We start from the raw sequence: 26,391 nt of genomic DNA, 5'->3' as shown, positions 1-26,391 counted from the left end.
TCCTTTACTCTTCTTTATGAAATTCCCGCCTCACTCAAGACATTTTGCTGTGCCAAGGTCCCATCTTTTTAGCCGATGACAATATCTGTTCTCTAAGCCTGTATTGCTCTTCTAGTCAGTTCCACCCAGTTTAGTATCTAACTGATCTCTAATAATTTGACTTGAGTTGGGATTGTGGATCTCCAAATATTGCAATCTCCTTGACAGCAGGGCCTTGCTTTCCAATTTTTTTTTATTCCTTCATAGTGCTTGGCCCAGAATAAGGATCCAATTAATGCTCTTTGTAGAACACTAATTAAGTAGACTCAGGCCCCCTCCTTGCTTGATAGTCACTCTGCCAGCTCCTGGGAAAGAAGGGAACATCCAAGAAAGCAATGCAGAGAAAACTCTACTCCCACTACATTGTGAGCTGCTCAAGGGCAGAGACCGGGTCTCATCAACCCCCATCTCCTTGCACCAGTTGGAAAAGAGAAGACAGGAAGAGAAGGAGGGAAGAATGGCTCCTCCTGTTGTATTCAGGAGTCTGCTTGTGTTGGCTCCTTCTCAGGAAAATGAGCTCGGTAGTGTGACTGAGCAAGTGGGAGCTCTCCTTGCGTGCCTTTTCTGGCTCTTCCTGAGGCTGCTTCATCACTGTGGGCATCCCCCAGGCTCCCTGCCTCTGCCTTCTGCACTTCTCTTTCAGTGCAGAGTGCCCCCACTCCTGAGGCTTCTGTTACTGCCTCCAAAGCTTCACTCACATCTTCAGCTCTAACCTTCCTCCAGACTTCGTGTCTGCATTCCTGCCTGTTGAATATTTTTTCTTGCAAACTCCAGGTGTCCAGATCCAAACTCACTGACAACTCCATCCCCTACACATACTGGCTGTTTTCCTGATTCCTTAGATTTTGTTAATAAAACCTTTCATTTTTCTAATCAGTGTCATAATTGGCTCTCATCAGCCATATTCAGTTAGTAAGGAACTTTCTCCAATTCTTTCTTCAAAAGGTTTCATGTCTCAACCGTCCTTTCTTTTCCCACTGTCAACATCACCACTGGTATCAACCTCTTTTCACTGATCTCCCCAGTTTCTCCCAGTTCTAACTTTTTAGACCCCACAACCTGACAAATCTGATTATACTATTGCTTTCATCATTTATTTCCACCTGGAGCATAGCACATGAAAATATTCCAATCTCCTCCTCCTAATTATAATATCCCTTAACTTCAATGCTGAGGCACACCATAATCTGACGTAACAGTGGTAGGTCTCTCTGTCAGGTGGCCTGTAGGATTTATCATTGTTTTGAGTTTCTCTCTCACTAAAATTTTAATGATGTTTTCACTCTTTCACAGCAAAGAGACAAAAATGACTGATAGTTCACAATTTACATGGCTGTCTTATGTTCTATCAAGTCTTGAGCAGCTGCCAAAAATAGATTTTCTCTGTTCAGCTGTGATCTGGTGGGAGGATATTATAATCTAAGAGGGAAACATGGTTTTATAACCCTTGGGCACTATGCTAACACTCCTCCACTCAACATTTTCAGCCTCTTTTCTGCCAAGGGGCTAAAGCCCAAATCAGTTTTGAGTTTTATCAAATCTTAATTAGCTTGGGGAGGATCATGTAGTTTAACCAAGTCTCATGTCCTTCGTAAATGATATCACAAATAGCTTTGAGCAAAGGAGGGTGTTCCACTCCTTGCTGTGGACATACGGAATTTATGACTGTAAGAAGTGATACAGGTGGCAAGTAGAAATGGGTCTAGCCCCTTTCCATTTATGTCAAGAGATCATTCTGATATCAGAGACAGAAACACCAAGGGGAAAATAGCCTACAAGTTGAGATTAGAGCATTGTGGCCCTGGAGGAGGGTGGGCCTGTGGCTCCTTGCACCTCCTTAGCTTCAGTGAGTTAATGACCATGTGTTTGATGCCCTGATAGGCATCCGTCCTTAGAATGGTGCCACTCGAAATGAGGAGGAAATGCAGTGTGCTCTCAATCATCTCTCACCATGTGGCGGGATCTGGGTAGCACTGCTCAAAATCGGATGGTTATGTTGATGATCACCTGAAAATCATAGAAAAGAAATTTTTAAAGAAGAGTTCAGGCATTCCACTGTCTCTCCAACATAACAGCATCTCTCTTTACCTCTAATGTGCTTCTCTGACTTAAAGGAAGCACTTCTAAGAAAGGCAGAGGTCATTGTATGAGGCTCCAAGGAACGTCCCCTGCTGTTTCTGTCTCTCCTTCTGCAACAGGGCTTCCTCTGTCACCATGGTGACCCACCCACATCTCTGGATGAGGCCAACCAGCTATAGAGTCTTTGTAGGGGTGGGTGGAGGAGGAGAAGGATGGAGAGTAGGGAGTGTTTGGCAGGTATGCATGCATGCGTGCATGGACAGGGTGGGGGAACGAAGCAGGGGAAGCAGATTTCTTTGAGTGGTGGGTATTAGGTTGTGGTTAACCAAAATGAGGGTGCCCTGACTTAAGGCGCTTCCACTTTATAGGACTTTGATTTGTCCCTAGGCCTTTATACAGGAGGGTCTGGTTGCATCCTGAGATGCAGCAAGATGACCTGAGCTGTCCACTGCCTGAGATCAGGAGTCCTGGATTCTAGGCTCTGTCCTGCCTTTAAATGACACAGCCTAATAGTTAAAAGGCATTTCCTTTATTAATAATATTCCAGTTAGATGGAATAAGCCACACAATTAACACAGTTACAGTTGCCAAAGCCTGAAGTTCAAGGCGTTCCAAAAGCTTTTAAAATTGTTTGAATGAAAATGTGGCTGACCACTACAGTGCACTCCGGCATTCTATGATTGCTTCAACTGAACATTATGTTCTTGTTTTTCATTGTTGCATGTATCTGATTTCAACTAAAGCAAAGGGAAGAGGAGGCATGAGGCCTTTGCTTTAGTTTACCTAAACCACAGGTTACAGCCCTGTCCTTCTTGCAGTCTAGAATATCTGCTTTCATTTCCTTACATCTTGTGACTGAAGCCTTCTTTCCTGCCTTTGGCCTTATACTCTGGCTACTCATTCCATAGCTCCTTCACTATGTCCCATTTCCCCTTCTATTCTGTAAACACCAGGGCTTCATAATGCTCAAGCATCTTTGTGAAGACTTCAGCTCTACTCCAAGGTTTACATCCGCTTGCCCAGATTAATAGTTCCCAAATCTACAACTCTAGCTCAAGGTCCATCTTGATCTGTAGGGTTAGATTTTATGCTTATGGACATGTCCTTGAAATTCCTACCCTCACCCCAAATCATTAAGTCCCAAAGTGAGCTCCTCATTTTATTCTGGTGTCCAGGCTTCTGTCCATGGTACTGTTGTTCTGTGGGCCTGGAATGTGAAACTTCAATCATCGTCACCATTTTCCTCCTGTCATCCTCCATATCCAGTGTATCCCAAAGTCCTCTTCCCTGTAGCCATCTCCTAAATCCAGGCCCACAATAGATCTTTTTGTCAAGATATCTTTTAGCTCCACTCTCAATTTCCAAGACAAATCCGTGAATTCCCACCAGACAAAATTTCCCAAGCCAATGGAATCATCCAGCATTCCCTTAGTGAAGGCGGAACTCTAAATAGTCAAGCACAACAGGGCCGGGCACAGTGGCTCACACCTGTAATCCCAGCACTTTGAGAGGCCAAGGCGGATGGATCACCGTGTCAAGAGTTTGAGACCTGCCTGGCCAACATGGTGAAACCCCATCTCTACCAAGAATACAAAAATTATCCAGACGTGGGGTGGCATGTGCCTGTGATCCCAGCTACTCGGGAGGCTGAGGCAGGAGAATCACTTGAACCTGGGAGGCAGAGGTTGCAGTGAGCCGAGATCGCGCCACTGCACTCCAGCCTGGGGGATAGAGCAAAACTTCGTCTCGGAAAAAAAAAAAAAAAAATGTCAAGCACACTATCCAGTGGGGGTGGGTTTGGGAAGTAGGCCACAACTTCTCACATGAAGATACTGTCCCTTCCCAAGACAGATTAGGTTGAAGCCAGGGAAGAAACTATTTGCCAAAGGTTGAAACAGTTCTACACTGGACCTGAATTTAAGCAAGAAGAGAGAATCCAGAGAGATTAAAAAACATTTTTTTCTTGCTTGTCCTCCAGAGGCAAGAAGAAAACTAGTTCCAATGAGGTTTTGTTGTTGTTGTTGTTTGGTTTATTTGTTCATTTTTAAGCAATATGGCAGGATCACAGAGAAATGGGAGAAACCCAGGTCATTCAATCTGGAGTTTCTGGAGAGTGGCAGTTATTAAGAAACACTTCTAGACTTCCATCTCAGAGTTGAGGTATCACCAGGAAAGGGTTATTTTTGACTCAGATTCACTTAATTGCTGATAACCAATTATGCTTCTTGCTTTGTGCTGAACACATTCACAGGCATTTTTAAAAAACTCATCTTCACAATGATCTTCATTTAAATGAGGACTGCAGTAGAATGAATATATATTATTGGCCTACCACTTGCCAGACACTATGTAGAACTCTTTAAACACCTTAATTGAAATCTTTATTGTATTTTTTTAACAGATGAAGTCACAAACAATATATGTCTTGATTTACAAGTACAGTGCTTTTCCTTTTGTTTGAATCTCACTTAAAATGTTTCATTAACAGTGGATTTTTTCCTACCTTGGCATTAAGGAGAACATTTTTAAGTTAAGTATAAGGATGAGAATAACCCTAAAATAACTGCTGTGACATTTTGTTGTATTTCCTTTTATTACCTTCCCCCTGTAGAGGATTATATGAGTGCTTACATACACCCTCAACCCCAACCCCCCCGCCTAAATAATATTGCAGTGAATAATCTTGTATATGTGTCATTTTGTACAGACTGTAGTTCTTAAAATGAATTAAAATAGCATGATTTAATCTTCACATGTATGCAAAATGACAATTGTGTGAGACAATTGGCTGTGGCATTTTTATAGTAGTAAAAGCAATGAAACCACCTAAATGCTTATACATACATTTTCTTATGCACACAGATAAAAATATCCAGTTTTGCATATGTAATCATGCTGCATATACTACTTTAATCTTCTTCATACCTAATGAATAAATGAAAGTGTCTTGAATATATTTTTATGTTTTGAAATATTATTTGAAACACCTTATATGGTTTCACAGTATTCTTTCTATAGAATAGTCTATTCTGTATGTCTATATATCATTTAAGCATAATATATTTAAGCATATTTAAGCAGGTCCCCTATTTTTGGTATTTAAATTGTTTAAAAGTTTAATAATGTGACATCAAACAACCCTAAGCACACATCTTTAGCGATGTCTCACTTCCTTAGCCCAATAACTAAAATCAGCATTTCTAAGTCAACACACTGTCAATTGTCTAGCAATGTGACAGGGTAGATTGATAGATTTCCTCATGTTGAACCATCCACCTGTCTATTACTGAGAAATATCTTATTTGATTCTGGTGTCTTATTATTTTATTACAACACTGGATTCTATTTTCTTGTGATATATGTAATATATGTGATATATGAAATATGCATTCATAAATAACATTTGTATTTTTTGTGTTAACCCTGTCAAGCTTTTGTGTTAAGATAATTTTGTAAAACCAAGTGAATAACATTCCATCTTTTTGTATGCTTTGAAACAGTATAGCATGAAGCATCTGTTTTTTGGATGTTCGGAGGAATGCAACAATAAAAATGTGTAGTGTCTTTTCGGGGGGTCCTTCTATTGGCACAGGGCTAAAGGCTTGGCTTGTATTATTTCATCAACTGCACAACACCAATTTTGAGAGGCAGATTGTGTTGTCATTGCCAGTTTAGAGATAAGGAAACTGAAGTTTGGAGAGTTTGAATATTTTGCCGAATGTTGCGTAGCTAACAGGTGAAGCTGGGATATGAACCCAGGCAGGCTGGCACTAGGCCCACATTCTTAACTATGTAATGTTATGTATACTGCCTTCCCATACTTGGCAACACAATCCTTGCATAGTGATTCATTCAAGCTTTCCAATTTCTAAATTCAATTTGCAATTTCAATTTTTCTTTAAAAAAATCCATTGGACATTTTAAACTTCGTTAGCTTAAAACTAAAATATCACTCACAAAAATCTCCATATATGAAGTTGGATCCCTTTTCTTCTTAATTTTCTGTGTCAATGTTTTCTGGATTAGTAATTTATTCATATTATTACTCTTTCACAGAATTACCTCTTATACATATCAGTTCTATAATTTTTTAACTCTTCCAATCATTATTTTACGCTTTTGAATTTGCTAATTCCTGCCTCCTAATTTTTTTTGGTTTCATTTGTTATTGTTTTCTCATTTCCTGGCTTGAATCTTTGATCCATTTATTTTCACTCTTTTCTGTTAACAATATAAAGTCTTTAACTATGAATTTCTCTCTGGCACTATTCCATGAGCAACAATACACAGTGTTCTTATTGTTGTTATATCCTAAATGATCTGTAATTGCAGCCTTAGTTTTCTCTTTGACCCAAGAGTTATTTAGTAGAGTGTCAAAATTCAAAATGTTTGGGTTTGTTTGTTTGAACTTTTGCCATTAATTTTCTATTGTATTGTACTGTGGTCAGAGAGCAGAGCCTGTACAAGTTTTGCTTTTTGGAACTTACTGAGATTTCCTTTGTGGACTAATATACAATCAATTTTTGTAAATGTTTTATGAGTACTTAGAGAAAAGATATATTTTCTTTTGGTAGAGTACAAAATTGACATATATCTATTAAAGCAGGTACCTATTATATCTATGAAATCCATTATTCAATTCCTCTGCATCCTAATTAATTCTTTGCCTACTTAATCTCTCAAAGACTGAGGGTGATGTGTTAAGGTCTTCCACTACTCTTGTGCTCCCGTCACTTCCTCTTTATATTTCTTACAGAATTAGTTTTACATATTTCACAGCTACATTATTCAGCACAAAAAGCTCATGACGCTATCTGTGTCTTGTTTATTGCATGTACCATTTATCGACATTAAATAACCCTTTCTGTCCTTTTTTTGTTTGTTTGTTTTTTGAGATGGAGTCTTGCTCTGTTGCCCAGGCTGGAGTGCAGTGGTGCCGTGGCGCAATCTCGGCTCACTGCAACCTCTGCCTCCCGGGTTCAAATGATTCTCCTGCCTCAGCCTCCCGAGTAGCTGGGATTACAGGCTTCCACCACCACATCCAGCTAATATTTTGTATTTTCAGCAGAGACATGGTTTCACCATGCTGGCCAGGCTGGTCTCAAACTCCTGACCTCAGGTGATCAACCCGCCCCGGCCTCCAAAGTGCTGGGATTCCAGGCATAAGCCACTGCGACTGGCCCCTTTCTGTCCTATTTAATGCCTTCTTTTTGCCTTTAAGTCCACTTGATCTGACATTTATATTGCCATCCCAGCTTCCTTTTTGTTTGCACTTGCCTGATAAACTTTGTCTAGCCTTTTGTATCTAACCTTTCTGTGTCATTTTATTTTATGCTTATCTTTTGATGACACAGAAAGAGTATTCTATCTCATGTGGTACTTCATGGGTTGTCCAATTAGCTAAAAGGGATTCCTCATTCTCATAGAATGGTCCTTTCTTCATTGGAGTATCTTCTCTCTGCTATAGTTGTGTAGTATGATCATGCCTTCTCCGCGAAGCCCAGACCCCAGGTGTCAGGGCTACTTGACCAAGTATGAGTGCTTGACTTAACCTAAGTCAATTCAAGTCCCTACTCCAGAAATTAGAAATCATTATAAGAGAGAGTTTTGGTGTCTCTGTATGACTGTACTCATGACACGTAAACTAGGTTGCTATGGGCAGTCATGTGGGTTTGGAAGAGATAAAGTCAGTCTTTAGAGACGAGGGCATATTGTATTTTCCAAAAATGGCTACAGTTATATTTCTAGTCCCACATGCTCTCCCATAACCTTGCCATCCACTCATTAGATAGGACTTATTTTCCTGCTCCTTATAACTGGAGGCCTGTGTGACTGTCTCAATGAATAGAATACAACAGAAGTAACCTTGCACGACTTCCAAGGCTGGGTGCAAAAAGTGTTATGACTTTCACCTGGCTTTCTTTCTTTCGGCACACTCAACCTTAGATTCCAGCTGCCAAGTTGTAAGGAAATCTAGGCCACATGAAAAGGATACATGTAAGGGCTGATATTCCCAGCTAAGGTCTCAGTTGACAGTCAACATCCACTGCCAGCCCCGTGAGGGGACAAGACTTCAGATAGTTCTGACCCACAGCCTTCTAGCTGTCCTACCTGAAACAACTGGAATGGGGATGAGCCATCTCTATTGAACTTGGCCCAAGTCGCAGATGTATAAGCAAGCTAAATGTTGTCTTTATTGTACCATTTTTATTTTGGGATAGTTGTAGTCTCACATGCAACTATAATGAATAATACAGAAAGATCCTGTGTACTCATTGCTCAGTTTCTCCATTTTGTAAAAATATAGTACTATATCAAAATCAGAATATTGGCATTAACACAGTTAATGTACAGAACATTTCTGTCAACACAAGGATTCCTCTTGTTGCCCTTTTATAGCCGCACCCACTTCCTTCCTGCACCCACCCCTTCCTTAATGCCTGGCAACCAATAAATCATTCATTTCTATAATTTTGCTATTTCATGAATGTTATAGAAATGGAATAATACAGTATGTTAGCTTTGGGATTGGGTTTTCTTTCAGCGAGTGTAATTCTCTGGAGATTGTTCTGGGTTGTTGCATGTGTAAATGGTTCATTGCTTTTTATTGCTGAGTAGTGAATATTCCATGGTAAGGATGTATCATACTTTTTTTTTTAAACCATCGACCTGTTGAAAAGCATATGGGTTGTTTTCAGTTTGGGGATATTATGAATAGAGATGCTGTCAACATTCATGTGCAGGTTGTCATGTCAACATACAGCTTCATATACCTGGAATAAATACCTAGGAATGCAATTACTGAATTGTATGGTAGTTGCATATTTACTTTTTTTTTTTTTTTGAGAGAGAGAGTCTTGCTCTGTCACGCAGGCTGGAGTGCAGTGGCACGATCTTGGCTCAGTGCAAGCTCCACCTCCTAGGTTCACGCCATTCTCCTGCCTCAGCCTCCCGAGTAGCTGGGACTACAGGCACCCGCCACCACACTTGGCTAATTTTTTTTGTATTTTTAGTAGAGATGGGGTTTCACCCTGTTAGCCAGGATGGTCGCGATCTCCTGACCTCGTGATCCGCCCGCCTCGGCCTCCCAAAGTGCTGGGATTACAGGTGTGAGCCACCGCGCCCGGCCTGCATATTTAATTTTTAAAAAATCTTCCAAACTGTTTTCCATAGTGACTGTACCATTTTACATTCCCACCAAAAATGAATGAGTGATCCAGTTTCTCTATGTCCTTGCCAGTATTTTGCGTTGTCACTATTTTTTTTTTTTTTTTTTTTTAGCTATTTATACCTTAGGTATGTAGCGATATCTCATTGTGGTTTTAATGTGCATTTCCCTTACAGCTAATGATGTTGAACATCTTTTCATGTGCTTGCTTTTCCATCTATATATCTTCAGTATAATGTCTCATCGTTACTTCTGCTCATTTTTAAATCAGATTGCATTTTCCTGTTAAGTTTTGAGAATTATTTTTACATCCTAGGTATTAGTCCATTATTAGATAGAAGGTTTGCAAATAGTTTTTCCAGTGTGGTGTGTACCCTGTCTTGTCATCCTTTTAACAGAGTCTTTTGCAGAGCAAATGTTTTAATTTTAAGTCTGATTTATCAATTTTTAAATTTTATACATTGTGCTTCTGGTATCAAGCCTAGGAACTTTCTTCTATCCCTGAAGCCTGAAAAAAATTCTCCTTTTTTTTCTTAATGCTTTATAGTTTTATATTTTACATTTAAATACATATCTATTTTGAGTTAATTTTTATATGAGGTAGGAGAATTAAATGTTGAAGTTCTTTTTTTTTTTGCTTATGAATATCCAGTTGTAAATACCTGATCTATTTTGAGTTAATTTTTATATGAGGTAGGAGACTTATGTTGAAGTTCTTTTTTTTTTTTGCTTATAAATATCCAGTTGCTGTAGAATCATTTCTTTAAAAAGATCACCTTTTTTCACTAAATTGCTTTTGCACCTTTTTCAAAAAATCAGTTGGGTATATTTGCATGGGCCTATTTCCGAGTTTTCTACTCTGTTCCATTTATCTATACGTATATCCCTCTGCCAATGCCACACAGTTTTGATTACTATTGCTATATGATATTTCTTGAAATTGAGTAGACTTATCCTCCTACTTTATTTTTCTTTTTCAAAATTATTTTAGCTGTTCTATTTCCTTTGCCTTTTCATATCAATTTTATAATAATATTGTCTATAGCTAGAAAAAAATTTTGCAGGGATGTTGGTAGGAATTACATTGAATCTGTACATTATTTTAAAGAGAACTGACATCTTTACTGTCTAGTCTTCCAATCCCTAAACATGGCATGCATCTCTATTTATATTGTACCATTTTAATTCCTTTGACATTTATACTTTAAAAATTATTTTCTTAGTGGCTCTTGTAGGGATTGCATATGTGTCTCACCTCATCACAATCCTCAGAATTAACTAATTCCAGTAGAATGTAGAAACTTTGTTCCAATAGTGCATCAGTGAATCCTTCTCCTTTGTCTTATCATTGTCATATATATTACATCTCTCTCTCTATATATGTATACATATGTTACACTCAACAATGTAGTATAAAAATTTTTGCTTTATATACTTTTATGTCTTTTAAAAGTTAGGAGAAGACACAAGAAAAATATCTTTACAGAGCCTCTTACATTAACCACATATTTGTAATTTCTAATGTTTTAAATGTCTTCCTGTTTAAATTTCTTCTTTCTTGATAATGAAATTTTAAATTTATTACCAGTGGAACTGTTTCTTCTAGTGAGATCTTAGGTAGAAGCCCAATTCAGAAGACAGATGGAAATCAAGCTGCTCTGGGTGTGGCAGGGTTGATTGAGTAGGAAGTGTGCTCATACTCCATCCTAGACACTATTCTTTACACAGTGGCCCTTGAGGCACCTGCAAGCAACCCTCAGGTCTCTCTGAAGCCATTTTGGAAATGCTGTCCTAGAAGCACCCTTAAGTGACTGCTTTGATGTGAGAATAAGGTGGTCTTCACAGAGAATCATGTTGGCCCCCATCTGAAGGAGGTAGAGGAAAGCACTGAGCTTACACTTCGGCAAGAACTGCAAAAGGTTCCATGTGGAATCTTTCTTTTTTTAATTTCTGAAAATGTGTCAGTTTGAGGCAACAGATAACTCCCTTTATCTCGGGGTAAAAGAACTTTAGAACCTATTTCATCCTTCTATAAGATGTCTTGAATACTGAATGACTCATCCCAGCCAATATTCTAACAATTAATATGTGTGAATTCAAATGTATGAACTCAAATGAGCTATGTCCTAATGTCTGTTTCCTTTCAGCCTGAACTTTCCTTAGTATTTCTTATAATTCAGATTTGCTAGCAAATAATTTTCTCAGTCTTTGTTTGTATGAGAATGTTTTTATTTCACCTTCATTTTTGAAGATTATTTTTGCTGTATGTAGAATTCTTGGTTGACAGGCTTTTTTTTTTCTTTTTCTTGTAGCACTGTGAAAAGGTCTTCCCAACTGCCTCTGGCCATTGTTGTTTTGGTTGAGAAGTCAGCCATTTATTATATTGCTGCTCCTCTATATGTGATGAGAAGGCAAGGGTATCTCACAGTGCCCCAAATCCACTGGGTCTCTTTTGACCACAGTAGCAGTTGCCAGTACTCACAGCCTGTCCCACCCAGGTAGAACCTCTGTGCTGACCGATCAGTGGGGAGGGTAGAGCAGCTCTGGGCAAGAATGTCTAGAGCTAATAAACCCCTCACTGTTCTTACCTGGACTTCAGCAGTTGTTCAACCATAAATGCTTCTCAGATTATTGTATACCTTTGGTCAATTTCCAGAGCACTGAAATGGCTGTTTTTATAAATTTTCTCTAGCTTCATAATTGCTTTATGAGGAAAGGATTTGCCAACCTTCTTACTGGGGCATGACCAGCTTCACTGGGGTTCTGGGCATAGTCTCCCCAATCATCCTCTAGCTTCCTAGTACCCTGGAGACCTCAGTGCTCAGCCAAAGAGATGTTAGAGGGAAGTGGAGATGAAGGGGAAGCTCTGGTTGTGTCCTCACTCCCTGGGTACTTAAAGGCATCTTAAGATCTTTTGGTATTAGTAAAATTCCAAATACACTTTAGGCTGAACATTTTGTATCCTGGGAGAATGATACCTGTGTCCAGATTTCAGACTCATTCATACATATTAATAGTTAGAATATTGTCTGGGATGAGTCATTTGGTATTGAAGACATCTCATAGAAGGGGAAAATAGGTTCTAAAGTTCTTTTGTTTCAAAATAAAGGGAGTTATTTGTTGCACCAGACTGACACATTTTCAGAAATGAAAAAAGAAAGATTCCACATGGGACTCTTTGCAGTTCTTGCTCTAAGTATAAGCTCAGTGGCTTCCTCTGCCTCCTTCAGGTGGGGGCCAACATGATTCCATATGAAGACCACCTTGTGCTCACATTAAACCAGTCACTGAAGAGTGCCTCTAGGACACTGTTTCCCAAACTGGCTTCAGAGAGACCTGAGGGTTGCGTGGATGTGGCTTAAAAGCCACTGTTTAAAGGATAGTGTCTAAGGGATGGAGTGTCAGCATTCCTCTTATTCACCTGACCGCCGCCTCACCCAGAGCAGCTGGGTTTCCATCTGTCTTCTGTACTGGGTCTGTACCTAAGATTTCATTAGAAGAAACATTTCCGCTGGTAATAAACTTAAAATCTCTTGATCAAGTTCAGCTACTGCATTTTATAGGTGAGAAAAGAGGTTCAGAGAAGTGAAGTAACTGTCCAAGATCAGAGTTGGTGGCAGAGACAGGACTTTCCCAAGCTTGTACTTTATTCATTATGCGTCATTGTCTGAAAGCTCCCATGTTATTTACAAAGTCTCTCTGTGCTCCGCAGAAGACACTCCAAGAAGGTTTGTGTTTTCTGGTGGCTGTGCATCTCATTGCTTGTAGCCCTTGGGTGTTGGTATATATCTGGGTTCCATGAAATACTTTCTCTGAACTCTGTAAGAATGGGTGTGGTTTTGAGTTAAGTAAGTTTTGAATCCTGCATACTATATCCTTCCTCTTGGACATCTACCATGCATGTTAAAGGCACTGAGAAGTCCAACCATAAATAACCCATTTTATTAGTTATTTGACCATGGAGCAATTTTTTCACCTAACACAGAGTGTAGACAGGAAACATATACATCCATTTGGGTATTCTGGGGGGACTTTAACAAAAGGACTACATTCAAAGGTGTGAGCAGGATGTATGGAACCCCCAAGAGACACTGCAGTGCTCCAGGACTAGTAGAAGTGAGAGCTTTAGCCAAACTGGGCCTGAGTGATGAAGGAAGGCAGTGGCTTCTGGAACCCAAAGGCATGGAGAACTGTGTACACAGCGTCCTCTGATCTTTAGTTGAGAGACATAGCCAGACCCCCATGAATGTACAGGAAGGTAGCCTGGGAATGAAGTGTCCCAACCTCACTCTCCTCCATCTCTCTGCTCTCTTTTGGGGATTCCCCATTTATCAAACCCAACCGGCAGCCACAGAATGAGAAACCCAGCACAGTAATACACAGAAGTCAGCATCCAGGAGCACTGAGAAGGGTAGAGAGTCGATATAGACGGTCAAATGGAAATTTCCAGCATAGATTCATTAACCAGCTTTGACAAATGCTACGTTAGTGTACTCCAAAGATGTCCTGTGGGGGTTTGGGCAGATGGTTTTCTAGGTAATGGGTGGAGGTCTGGGATGTGTGGGAAGATATGTGTTGATGTGGAAGGCAGAACAGCAGAATTCATGATGTACACCGAATAGGAAAGCTAACAATTCTCTGATTCTGTCGAGGGCTCTTCTCTGCAGGGATATGCATGCAGTCTGTTAAGTTTGGCATCCTGTCTCTCTCTGGACTTATCAACTGATCATATCTCCTCTCCCTCAATTACCAGTCCCTCCTCCTTCTCTCTTTGTGAGTCCTGGGCTTTGGCACAGTGCCCGGTCAGGGATATCAGCCTTCCTGATGGATTGAGCTGGATAACAACAATTAGCGCTCAGGACTCATTGATCGATATGCTGACAAGACCACAAAGTGACAAAACAATCTCCATTTGAGCTCCAAGGCTGTTTGCAGGAAGCAGAGAAGCAAGGTGGGGCCCCTCTGCCCACTGAAAGCATGTGGACCACCAGCAGCAGTCAGCAGGTCTCCTAGAACCAGAACATCCCCCCTTGCCTCAGCAGCCAAGGCTGAAGAAGCTGACAGTGAGTTTCCTCACGTTTGGTAGCAGGGTTACCTGCTAAGGGAGGTGGGCAGTTTGCTCTGTGGTACAAATACACTGTGTGGATATATATGTGTGTGCATGTATTGATGTTTGCATGTGTTTGGTTATGTGTGTGTTTGGAGTGGGGAGTAGGTGAAACAGAGGAAGGGTGATTTGGTGTCCGGCATTCTTCATGATCATTCAATGGCAAATATAACAAAAGCAATTTCTGTTTAGTGAGTCAAAGGAAAGTTGGGGGTACAAATAATGCCCAAAGGCATAAACAATGGCTGGATCAATGGCATTCTGAGAGCATAAAACAAAGAGGTGGGCCAGGTGTGGTGGCTCACGCCAGTAATCCCAGCACTTTAGGAGGCCAAGGCGGGTGGATCACCTGAGGTCGGGAGTTCAAGACCAGTCTGGCCAACATGGTGAAACTCCGTCTCTATTAAAAGTAAAAAAATTAGCCGGGCATGGTGGCAGGCGCCTGTAGTCCCAGCTATTTGGTGAGGCTGAGACAGGAGAATTGCTTGAACCCAGGAAGTGGAGGTTGCAGTGAGCCAAGATCGTGCCACTGCATTCCAGCTTGTTTGACAGAGCAAGACTCCATCTCCAAACAAACAAACAAACAAAAACAACAACAACAACAAAAAAGAGGTGATATAGATATTGGCTATAAACTCTCATGTCTGGGGCCTGATCACCACACTCCAGAATTGCTATGATAACCTGTTTCTCCAATGCTGTGTCATCCTGGCCTTGAGCCTACAAGTATTTTAACTACCACCAGGTTAAAGTTTAGATGCTTAAAGCCAATGAGTTTTAAACTCTAGTGTACTTAAGAATTACATGAGGAACTGATTAAAAAGATTCTGGGCCTTCGTTCCACCCCATAAATTATGATTTTGGAAGATTCGACACAGGCTCTAGGAATCAGCTTTTAAAAAGCATCTTAGGTGACTGCTGGAAACTGGCCCACACTTTGGGCAATGCTGCAGGTGGAACTTCATTTTCAAAGCTTCCCACAGTCCAGGCCCGTTTCATTTCACTCAACATGCCAGGGACTCACATGGACTGGTTTCCTTCTGCTGTCCCCAAAACCCGTATTCCTCGGTGCTTGCCTTGGGAAGAACATCTTCCACTTGGGTTGTTCTTCTCCTTCTCACTTCTCCCAAACTCTTCCAATCCTTGAAGATATAACTCACGTAGTCGGATGTGGTGGCTCACATCTATAATCCTAGCCCTTTGGGAGGCCGAGGCGGGTGGATCACAAGGTCAGGAGTTCGAGACCAGCCTGGCCAACATGGTGAAACCCCGCCTCTACTAAAAATACAAAAATTAGCTGGGCATGGTGGCGGGTGCCTGTAGTCCCAGCTACTTGGGAGGCTGAGGCAAGAGAATCACTTGAACCCAAGACGCAGAAGTTGCAGTGAGCCGAGATCATGCCACTGCACCACTCCAGCCTTGGTAACAGAGCGAGACTCCATCTCAAAAACAGCAACAACAACAACAACAAACTCACGTTCATCTCCATAAAGCCATACTCAGGTCCTCCAATGCAAAACGGAGTTCCGTGCTCTTCTGATAATTGGAGAATTTGTCACCACTGTCATTCGTTTTTGGTGCTTCATCATATATTGCTTCTTCTCTGTCTCATTCATTCACTCTTTCAAAGTTCATTAAATACTTCTGCATGTAAGGCTCTCTTCCTCAACTATTTATACATTGAATGTTTCTGGAGGTTGAGTTCAATGACAGTGCTTTTGTGTTTACCTTAGCACAATACTTCTTAGGCTCCTTGAAGATACTTGTGCAGTTTTTTTGAATGATGAATAAATGAGTAAACGAATCAACTCTTGAGGTAGCAGAAAATGAACAAGAGGCCATGGTGATAATACTGGATTGCTTATCTGAGCTTCCTTCTTCTTCTTCTCTTCTTCCTAAGGCTCAAAGTGGCAGATATTCTGGGCCTGTAGCCAGGTTTGTGGGTCATAGTGTTTCACATGTATCTGAGTATGAGTGTGTTGGGGGAAAGAAGACACCCCTCCTTCCTTATCTCAAATCCAACCCACACTTGGCACTTCTGCTTGAAGATTAGTTGTCATTCTAATTCATTCCAACACAGCTCTTTAGATCTTGGTGGCATGAAAAAGTCAATGCAGAGAGGCAGGCCTTTGACTCTCGGTGTCAGAAAGTGGGATCCCCCCGCCACCACCCAGTAAGACAGGTTGGTTGCTGATGACATTACGAGGTCACTGATTCCTGTGCTTCTGTCCACTCTCTTGCTTTCCCTATTTCTCTGTCTTGTCCCTTTACCCCAGAAGCCCTGACTCAGGGTCCCCTTGGATCTGAGTAGTGAGTGCTTTTTTTCTTGAGAGCCCAGGTCTGTGTGAACTCCTCCCCAGTGGGCCTGCTCTGTGTCCCCACTTCTGGCAAGGATGTTCATTTTCAATTCTGCTTGGAAAAAAAGTGGCATCACATTGGTTGTCATGCCCACGCAGGGAAACAATGTGTCTTCTGCCAAATTCACTTAAAAAGACAAACTTTAGGTCTCCTTGGGAGAGCTGCCTGCCACCTGCTGTGATCCGCGTCTTCAGGACAGCTTTGGCTCATCTGAGCCTGGAGATGCTGGAGCTGTGTTTGTTCTGCTTGAAGTTATTGTAATTACTACAAAAGACACATTTACCATCCCCTGCTCAGCTCCAGGTGACTAATCCTCTTGCTGGTAATAGGGAAAACTCAGGAATATCCTGAGAGCTATTATAAATCATACCCATGGGAAGACAACCTTGAAATGCCCTGGAATTGCTTGGGAGTGGGATCAGGTGTGAGCACCAGATGTGTGATGACGTGGATCTGAGCAGGGGTGGGCTGGGCTTGGCTGCTGACACAGTGCCAAGCGGGCCTGCAGGTGAGCTCCCTATGGAGGCATAAGGCCTATGATATTCCCTCTGAAGTGGGATTGCTGTGAGATTCTTTTGCAAATTTCAGATTCTTTTCACCTCCACCCATGGGCAGGCACCCCATCTTACAATCTGTCAAGCTCCAATCTAGGCACCCGACACAGCTACTTAACATCACAAAACTCAACTCAAGTTGAAATATTGGAATGATAGAATGGTTGCTATTTTGAGAATATGCAGCCTTTTGGGAAACCCCCAAATATCCCAAATACAAAGTAGATCACCACACCACCTGCATCTACCCAGTAATGCTATGCGTGTACCTGACATACTATCATAGCTCCCTTAAGTAGTGAAATTTTCTGTGATCTAGGTCTGTGTTTAACTTTCACATTTGTTCTTCCCATTATAATACCAACTGGAAGAAATTCTGACTCTGGTGCCTGGCCCAAGAATCCACACATTGCCATCCCAGTATCAGTGGAGCTTTATTTATCATGTTTGGGAAAAGACTCTGTCTCACTTTCTCTCTCCCTCTCTCTATATATCTATCCATCTGTATATATAGATATATAGATATAGATATCTATATCTATATATCTATGTATGTCTATATATGTATATATATGTGTACATATGTATATAGATACATACACACACCACACACACACACACACACACTGTTTTCCCATCAGCCACTGTTTGTTTTGTTGGACATTGTTTGAAGTAATTTAGAAATATTATGCCATTGAACCTCACAACAACTCTGTGAGCTCATTTACATTTTATAGATGACACTGAGTTGCCCAAGGAGGTCACACAAAAAATAAGTAGCTGAACCTGAATTCAAATTCACATCTAACGACTCCAAACACAGTGCTCTTGATCTCTGCACTATAATGTGGTTTTGCCAGAATGTGCAAATACAGACTCATCTGTTGAGCTGGACAGGGTTTCTAGTGGGATCTAGGTTTGCACACTGGTAATAAATGGCTGATTCTTCGACAAAGCTTCACACTGCTTCTAATCTAGAAACCTGTTCTTACACTCACCCTAAAACCCCCTAAGTAGTCTGCCTCTGACTCAGCCCAGAGCAATGTAGCTATTCTTTGTCCTTGCATCTCCCTGCTGACAGCATTCTTGTAGCTTCACATTGTAGCCCTTCTTTTCCTTCACCTAAAGGCCATCATCCTATTGGAACATGCAGCCTGGCAGAAACCAGCCACACTGCTGGGGAAGGTGGTTAGACACACAAGACCAGAGTTGGGCAGTGAGTGCTCTTTTTCTGGGGACCTCCAATGCATAGCACTGCTTCCAGGTGATGACTCCTGGCTGTATGGATATGGATGAATATGCCAGGGGTCCTCTGCCATCTTATACCTGCTTTCCTGCACCATAGCCTTCTATTATTTTAATTTTAATTTTTTTTTTTTTTTTGAGACTGAGTCTCGCTCTGTTGCCAGGCTGGAGTGCAGTGGTGCGCTCTTGGCTCACCGCAACCTCTGCCTCCTGGGTTCAAACAATTCTCCTGCTTCAGCCTCATGAGTAGCTGGGGTTACAGGTGCCTGCCACCACGCCCAGCTAAGTTTTGTATTTTTAGTAGAGATGGGGTTTCACCATGTTGGCCAGGATGGTCTCAATCTCTTGACCTCGTGATCCACCCTCCTCGGCCTCCCAAAGTGCTGGGATTACAGCCATGCACCACCACTCCTGGCCCGTAGCCTTCCTAGAATAGTCTCGGCACACAACCCCTTATTGATCTTCCCACTGAGTTCCTTTTTTATGCTGTCATCACTTTTCTGAATCTTGTTTCTGTCTCCCTGGAATGTCTTTTCCCACATTACCACTTGTTCAATTTTTATTCATCCTTCAAGGCCCTCTAAAACAACACCTTATCCATGGCAGCGTTCTCCAATTCCTTCAGCTGCAGGTAATCTTTCTTTACTGTGAACTTTCCATGTACATATGTACATGCCTTGTGTCTTCTAACACACTAATTTCTTGATGGCAGGTGATGAAAAATTCATCTTTTTGCTTCCCAAGGAGTCTAACATACACTCAACATGCATCCATTGAGTGGATAAATACGGCCATTATGCCGGGCACTTGGGGAGATATGAAGGCAGATCTGACACAGTGCAATTTGCTCATAGTAGGTGCTCAATTGCTCAATAAATATTTTAAAATGTTAGAATAGGCCGGGCGCAGTGACTCATGCCTGTATAATTCTAGCACTTTGGGAGGCCAAGGTGGGTGGATCACTTGAAGTCAGAAGTTCAAGACCAGCCTGGTTAACATGGTGAAACCCTGTCTCTACTAAAAACACACACAAAAAAAAAAGAAAAAAAAAGATTAGCCAGGCATGGTGGCAGGCGCCTGTAATCCCAGCTATTTGGGAAGCTGAAGCAGGAGGAGAATCGCTTGAACCCGGGAGAGGAGGTTGTAGTGAGCTGAGATCGCACCATTGCACTCCAGCCAGGGCAACAAGAGTGAAACTCCATCTCAAAAAAAAAAAAAAAAAAAGAATAAATACTTGTCTGTGTAATTGCAGAGAGTACATAAAATATTTTGAAGATTTTAATAGAGTAAGAATAATGAGGCTGGGCACGGTGGCTCACACCTGTAATCCCAGAACTTTGGGAGGCCGAGGTGGGTGGATCACGAGGTCAGGAGATCGAGATCATCCTGGCTAACACGGTGAAACCCCGTCTCTACTAAAAATACAAAAAATTAGCCGGGCGTGGTGGCGGGCGCCTGTAGTCCCAGCTACTCGGGAGGCTGAGGCAGGAGAATGGCGTGAACCTGGGAGGCAGAGCTGGCAGTGAGCCGAGATGGCGCCAATGCACTCCAGGCGGGGAGACAGAGTGAGACTCCATCTCAACAACAACAACAACAACAACAACAACAAAAGAATAATGAAAGGGAAGTTTCATGACGAAAGTAAATCTTGAATGCAGCTATAAAGGAGGCTCGATTTTGGACTATGGGGAGAGGTCAGGGGAGGTGACTTCTTTCACAGAAAGGAAGGCCAAGAATAAAACGTGAGAGAGACAATGGGGCCTGAGTCATAGAGGGCTGGCAGGAGTGCAGATGAGAGACGGTATAATGAGGTTAGATTATGGCACCTTAACGCCAAATTGACTTTGACTTTATCCTGAAAGGCTGCTGACGGCATGGCAAGGGTCTTGTTTTCTAAGAATTAACCAGTAGGAAGAACTGGAGTAAAGAAGGGAAATGCGTTGACAAGCTACTGTAGAAATGCAAGTGGGAGGTAACGGCAGCTGAATCAGCTCTGAGGTCTCCATAACTTACGGTCTTTGTGGCTAATGAGCAAAGGGCCAGGTAGAAGAAGTAAAGAGGGCTGATAATGAAGATTTGATTCCATTTCTTTTCATCAGAGGACTCATTCCTGCTGGTTGTTGGATGCAGCATTTGTCTGAGGCATTTGGGCAGATTTCATAGCTAACAGGCACAGCTCAGCAGCAAAGGCAACACAACCTGAAGTGGCTGTTCACACTCACGCAGTCTGCCAGATCCCTGAGAAGTTCTCTGGGAGTGGAAAGGGAGGAAACTGGATGCGGTGTCCTGCACCAACATGCCTATTTCCAGGTAACCATATGCCCAGTGGTGAGGATGTGGAGCTGCCTTTGCTAATCCTCAGGGAGACCCTGGAGATCACTGTGTGCTGAGAGGTGGAATATGTGTCATGAGGAAGCCTGCAGGGGCTGGAATGAAATGGAAAAAAAAAAAAAAGCCCTGATAGAATGGGGAAGGGCATGGGCTCCTGCTTTGGGAGGCCTTGGGCCTTAGACTGCATTCAATTCAGAACTCTAATTCCAAGACTATAGCAAAATCCCTGTCTGTAGCTAACTTGATCTGAGAATTGTGTGTGCTTAAACTGAAATGCTCACTGGAGGGGAGGATGTGGGATCATAGGAAAATGTTCCAAAAAAGGAATCTGGGGGAAAGGCATTTACACACATACGTGTGTGCGCGCGCGCACACACACACACACACACCCTATTTTGCTTTCTCCCCTTTTGGTTGGACACTCTGAGAGAGATAAGGAAGGGAAAGAAACAAGGATCTATGCTCCCTGGGCACCAGGCACCATCGTCTCAGAGCTCACACATGCTCTTTCTGATACCCACTGTTAACACTTTGCTGCCTCATCAGACACTCCTCCTCCATGTCTCGGCTGGGAGTGGAATATGGTACACATGGCTTGATCTGCCAGCTGTCCCCTAGGGAAGATCCCGGTGCCTATTTCTTCCCTAATTCTTGCACCACTGACACCCCAGTTCAGAGCCATCGGCTGGCGCTTGTCAAGTGACAACATGTGTCACTCCAAACTTCTCCTGCTTCAATTTTCTCTCCACCCTATGAAATTTTCTTTTCTACATCATTATCTTCTACCATCTGACTTCTGACTGAATTTCTTCTCACATCTCCTAATTTTTCATATTTCCTCTGTGTGGATTTCATGAGGCATTTTATTTTACAAATTTTATTTGTATTTGACAAATAATAAATTGAATATATTTATTTGGCACAAAGTGATGTTTTGATACATGTGTACATTGTGGAATGATTAAATCAAGCTAATTAACCTATCCGTCACCTCATATACTCATCAATACTGTGTGGTGAGAACATTTAAAATCTAATCTTTAAGCAATTTTGAAATATACAATGCATGGCTGTTAATTATAGGCACCATTCTGTGCAGTGGATCACTAAAGCTTATTCCTCCCGTCTAAGGCATTGCTTCCGAATCCATGCATGGAGCCACTGATTACTGTCAATGTTACAGATGTGAAGGACTCAATAAACTTTAGGAGCCGACTAGGTTCTTTACATATATTGCTGTATTTAATCTCTACAGCAACTCTAAGAGGTAGAAACTAGTAGTAGCCCCATTTTATAGGTGAGAAAACTAAGGCATGGTGCAGTGGCCTGTCCAGGTCACACAGCTGTGGGTACTGGCTGTGCGTAATGATGAACCAGACAGACCAACAGAAGAGCTGCCATCCTAACCCTCACTAACCGTATCTGAGCTGTTTCTTTGTTTATCAATGCTAATTCCAAGACTGTGGCAGAACCCCCATCTGTAGCTAACCTGCTCTGAGAATCATGTGTGTTTAAACTGAAATGTTCATCAGGGGGAGGACAATGGCATCGTAGAAAAATGTCCCTAAAAAGTAATTTGGGGGAAAGGCATTTACACACTTACACACACACACACACACAGAGTAGTAACCTGTCCAGCTCACACAGCTATGGGTAATGGCACCAGCTGATGACCCAGACAGACTGGCCACAGAGCCACCATCTTAACCCTCACTAATGGTATCTGAGCTGTTTCTTTGTTTATCGATACTGCACAGTTGACCTTGTCATGGTGGTGTTCTACTCAAATCAGTTTCAAAGACAACTGAAAAAACTTTATTGGTCCACTGGGAATCCTATCCCTACGAATACTGCAGTAACCTACCAAACATCAGCTGATATCGCCTATGGGGAAGAAAGAACAATTAAGAAGTTCACCGTTTGCCGTGCAGTTCCATCCATGGTGAAGAAAGTTAGCTTGTTAGCATGAGAAACGTCGGCCATCATTACAGAGGTCAGCTGCCTCGCTCTGAAACATATGCTCGCTTTGTTTGTGAAAAATGTACACACTGTGCCTTCTTTTCCTCATGAGTATGGAAAGCCTTCCACAAAGAAGAACATCTTAAATAAACGACTAACCTTGACAACAGACATGTCAGGGATGCTGCTAGAACTTTATAACATGGTGTTCTGAGACATTCCTTCAACTGTGATCAAGCGGGGGACGTCTGAAGGAAGCATGCCATTTCTCTGCTCATGTGCTGGGCTTCTGGGAGCAGCTGAGTATCTCTGTGTCCTCGCTAAAAACAACTCTGGCTGTTGCTGGTTTTAATGTCTAAAAACTCTATAGTTAACATGTATAATTGTTGAAAAACCAGAAAGTAAAATTGAACAAAAAAGAAGTGTGTGTATTTTTTTCCACACAAAAAAGCAACAATGCCGAACAAACTGAGATGTGCTTTTTCAATGACAAAATACTGTCACTGTTTTTCTAAGTCAATAATACACACTTCCATGATGACTGTCAATGGTAGCTTAGCATTCAGCTACATCAATACATTGTAACTTGTGTGTGTGTGTGTGGTTTTTTAACCTATCCTTCTTGTTAGATATCTAGGTTGTTTCCATTTCAATGGTGTTATCAATAAGGCTCATAACAGGCAGACCTTAGTGTATGTCCTTAATTGTTTTCCCTAAGGAAGATTACTAGAATCAGAATGTAGAGGGGTTTAATTTCAAGGTGTCAGAAATGTGCTGAATTAGAATTCTGATTGTGATTGACAGTACTGTGCCCATTTCCCCTCACCCTTAGCAGCACTAGGTGTTTTTTTTGTTTGTTTTAGGGGAGGTCACTGCCAACTAGAAACGTATACACAAGTATACTTTGTGTTTCATCAGTAACTAGTGAAATTAATCATTTTTTCATTTCCTGTATGTTTGATAGGGGAACTAGGTTTGATATACGTTTGAATATTTGTTGAATATGTTTGATCATTTCTTTTGCCCATTTTTCCCCTATTAGGGTAATTATCTTTAATTTTTCTTAGAGACTTCTATATATAAAGGATATTGATTTCCCATCTGTCACACATCATAACATTTTCCCCCAAAATCATTTGTCTTATCATTTAATTTTTTGACTTACAAATCTCTTACTTTCAAATATAGTCAACTTTATCAGTATTTTCCTCTGTGGTTTGTCCTTTGGTAATTTATTAATTTATAATTCCCAAAGCAATTTTTGAGCAGGGACTTTGGGCCTAGTGTAGGGATATTCTCAAAGAGATTATTCCCATCCCCAGGTGGGACACATATTGTTTTTCTTATTCTTGTATGGTTTCGCTTTTGGCATCTTAGTATATGTGGAATTTGTTTTGTTTTACATCATGAGATAAGAATTTATTATAAAATAATACATATTGGTTCTAATGCAGCCTTTCCTCAGTTTTATGTCAATTTATCTTAATCCTATACCAAATATTGAGCCACTGAGGAAGACAGCACAGTTTGTTGGCTGAGCATCTACGCTGCTTAGATTATAGCTGGTAAGACAGGGTTGCCCAAAGATAGGCCTATAGAGTTAACTACGAACTTATATCCAGAAACTATTCCATAGTTTTAAGGCTATTTTCTTTTTTTAATTTTTTTTTATTTTTTTTTGAGATGGAGTCTCACACTGTCACCCAGGCTGGAGTGCAATGGCACGATTTTGGCTCACTGCAAACTCTGCCTCCTGGGTTCACGCGATTCTCCTGCCTCAGCCTCCTGAGTATCTGGGACTACAGGCGCCCACCACCATGCCCGGCTAATTTTTTTGTATTTTTAGTAGAGATGGGGTTTCACTATGTTGGCCAGACTGGTCTCGAACTCCCGACCTCATGATCTGCCTGCCTCAGCCTCCCAAAGTGCTGGGATTATAGGCATGAACCACCGTGCCCGGCCATTTAGGACTATTTTCATAGTAGAGTAGCAGCTATGGGAATCAAGATTTTGACTGGAAAAGCATCTCAAAATAAGCAGCAGTTGACTATAAAAGGAGAATCGAGCTGGATCTGGTGACGTCTGTGTCATGCAGGCTTCTGTTATGGGAGTCTGTTGCCCAAAAGCATCTCCTTGGGTCTTGGACACCATCTGGGGTGCTTCTGAATGCCTGTGCTGCTGTCTCCTGGGTTGCCAAAATGTGCACATAAATATCAGCCAGTTCTTTGTTATTAAGTGAATATTTCCACCCAGCGTCTGTGTCTCAGTGCTTTCTCTGTGGACCATAATTCATTACACATACAATTCCATGCTGCCTATTCTATCTTTTTTGGCACCACTGTTTTAATCATTACAATTGTATATTACCTTTCAATATCTAACTATCTAGCAGTGCAACTGTCCATCTGTATTTTTATACATGCGTGTATGTATGTTTTAGTCTCATGCATTTATTCCTCCAGATGTTTTTTACTATTATTTTGTCCAAAAGCAAATTCAAATTTCTGTTTGGAATTACATTTGCTGATGAATTTGGGGATAATTAAAATTTTCCCATTTCAGGGACACACAGTATATATCCCTCATTTAATTTAATCTTTTATTATGCACCTTAGAAAATATTAGCTATCTTCTTTATATTGATCCTGCACATTTTTAATAATAAAATTTATTTGTAATTAGTTCATATTTTTTCTTTTACAATGGATACAACTGCTTAGTTTGGTAAATACTATTGAGTAGCCAAAAACAAACGAAGGAGGTTATAAAGTACCCCCAACCCCCCAAATTTGGAAGGAACTCTCTAGGATTTTATAACATTTAAAGTTTATTGTAAAGTTCTTTGCCTTAAAAACACAACTAATATACCAATGAGTACATAATTACCAGTAAACCTTGTGGGAAGAGACTGGTTGATAGATATGGCAACTGGATCAGACAGGGTGGTCTGATTCAGGGATATTAGGGAGATTTTTGTGTAAGTGAATAAAAACTAGGGACTACCTACCAAAAACAATAACTTCAGATTTTTAGAAGGTGTTCTGTATCAAGAGTTGACAATTTTTTTGTGTGTGTAAAGAGGCAGTGAGTAAATATCTTAGGATTTGTAGGCTGTACGGTCTCTCTTGTAACTACTTAGTTCTACCATTCTAGAATCGAAGACGATACATACATGAGTGAAGTGAAACTGTATTCCAATAAAACTTTCTTTACAAAAACAGATAGCAGGCCAGATTTGACCCACTCTCATAGTGCCAACCCTTAAACTATGTCATTTTTTGTGGCAGTAATTATCCAGACAAACCAGTTTTTTCATGAGGTTATTTCTAATTTAATAATCTAATAAATAATACTAACAATATAAAAAGAATGATTATCCTCCTCATCCTTATATGGCTGGAAAGGTGTACACATCATCCAGCAGTAGACTCAGTAAGAAAGCAACATTTTTACCAACTCTTATAATAATACTAGACTCCAATTTGTATATTTCAATCCAAACAAAGAATCTATGTGGAATGATTATAGCTTAACCTTTGACTCCTGTCCAT

At 41.1% G+C, this 26,391-nt stretch overlaps 1 protein-coding gene across 2 annotated transcripts in view; it reads right to left on the bottom strand.

The window, feature by feature from the left end:
• SHISA6 (shisa family member 6) overlaps nucleotides 1-26,391 on the bottom strand; it is a 320,490-nt gene that overhangs the window by 10,100 nt on the left and 283,999 nt on the right. The window contains exon 5 of one of the 2 annotated variants that reach the window (XM_054456244.2): nucleotides 1,990-2,046. The exons of the other annotated variant lie outside the window; for it this stretch is intronic. Within the exon in view, the coding sequence (XP_054312219.2) occupies nucleotides 1,990-2,046 (57 nt within the window). The remainder of the gene's footprint in view (nucleotides 1-1,989; nucleotides 2,047-26,391) is intronic. 2 annotated transcript variants of the gene reach the window in all.

The sequence above is a fragment of the Pongo pygmaeus genome, chromosome 19 (assembly GCF_028885625.2).
Source record: "Pongo pygmaeus isolate AG05252 chromosome 19, NHGRI_mPonPyg2-v2.0_pri, whole genome shotgun sequence".
In the NCBI taxonomy this organism is placed as follows: Eukaryota; Metazoa; Chordata; class Mammalia; order Primates; family Hominidae; genus Pongo; species Pongo pygmaeus.
This window is presented reverse-complemented; position numbering and strand designations above follow the sequence as displayed.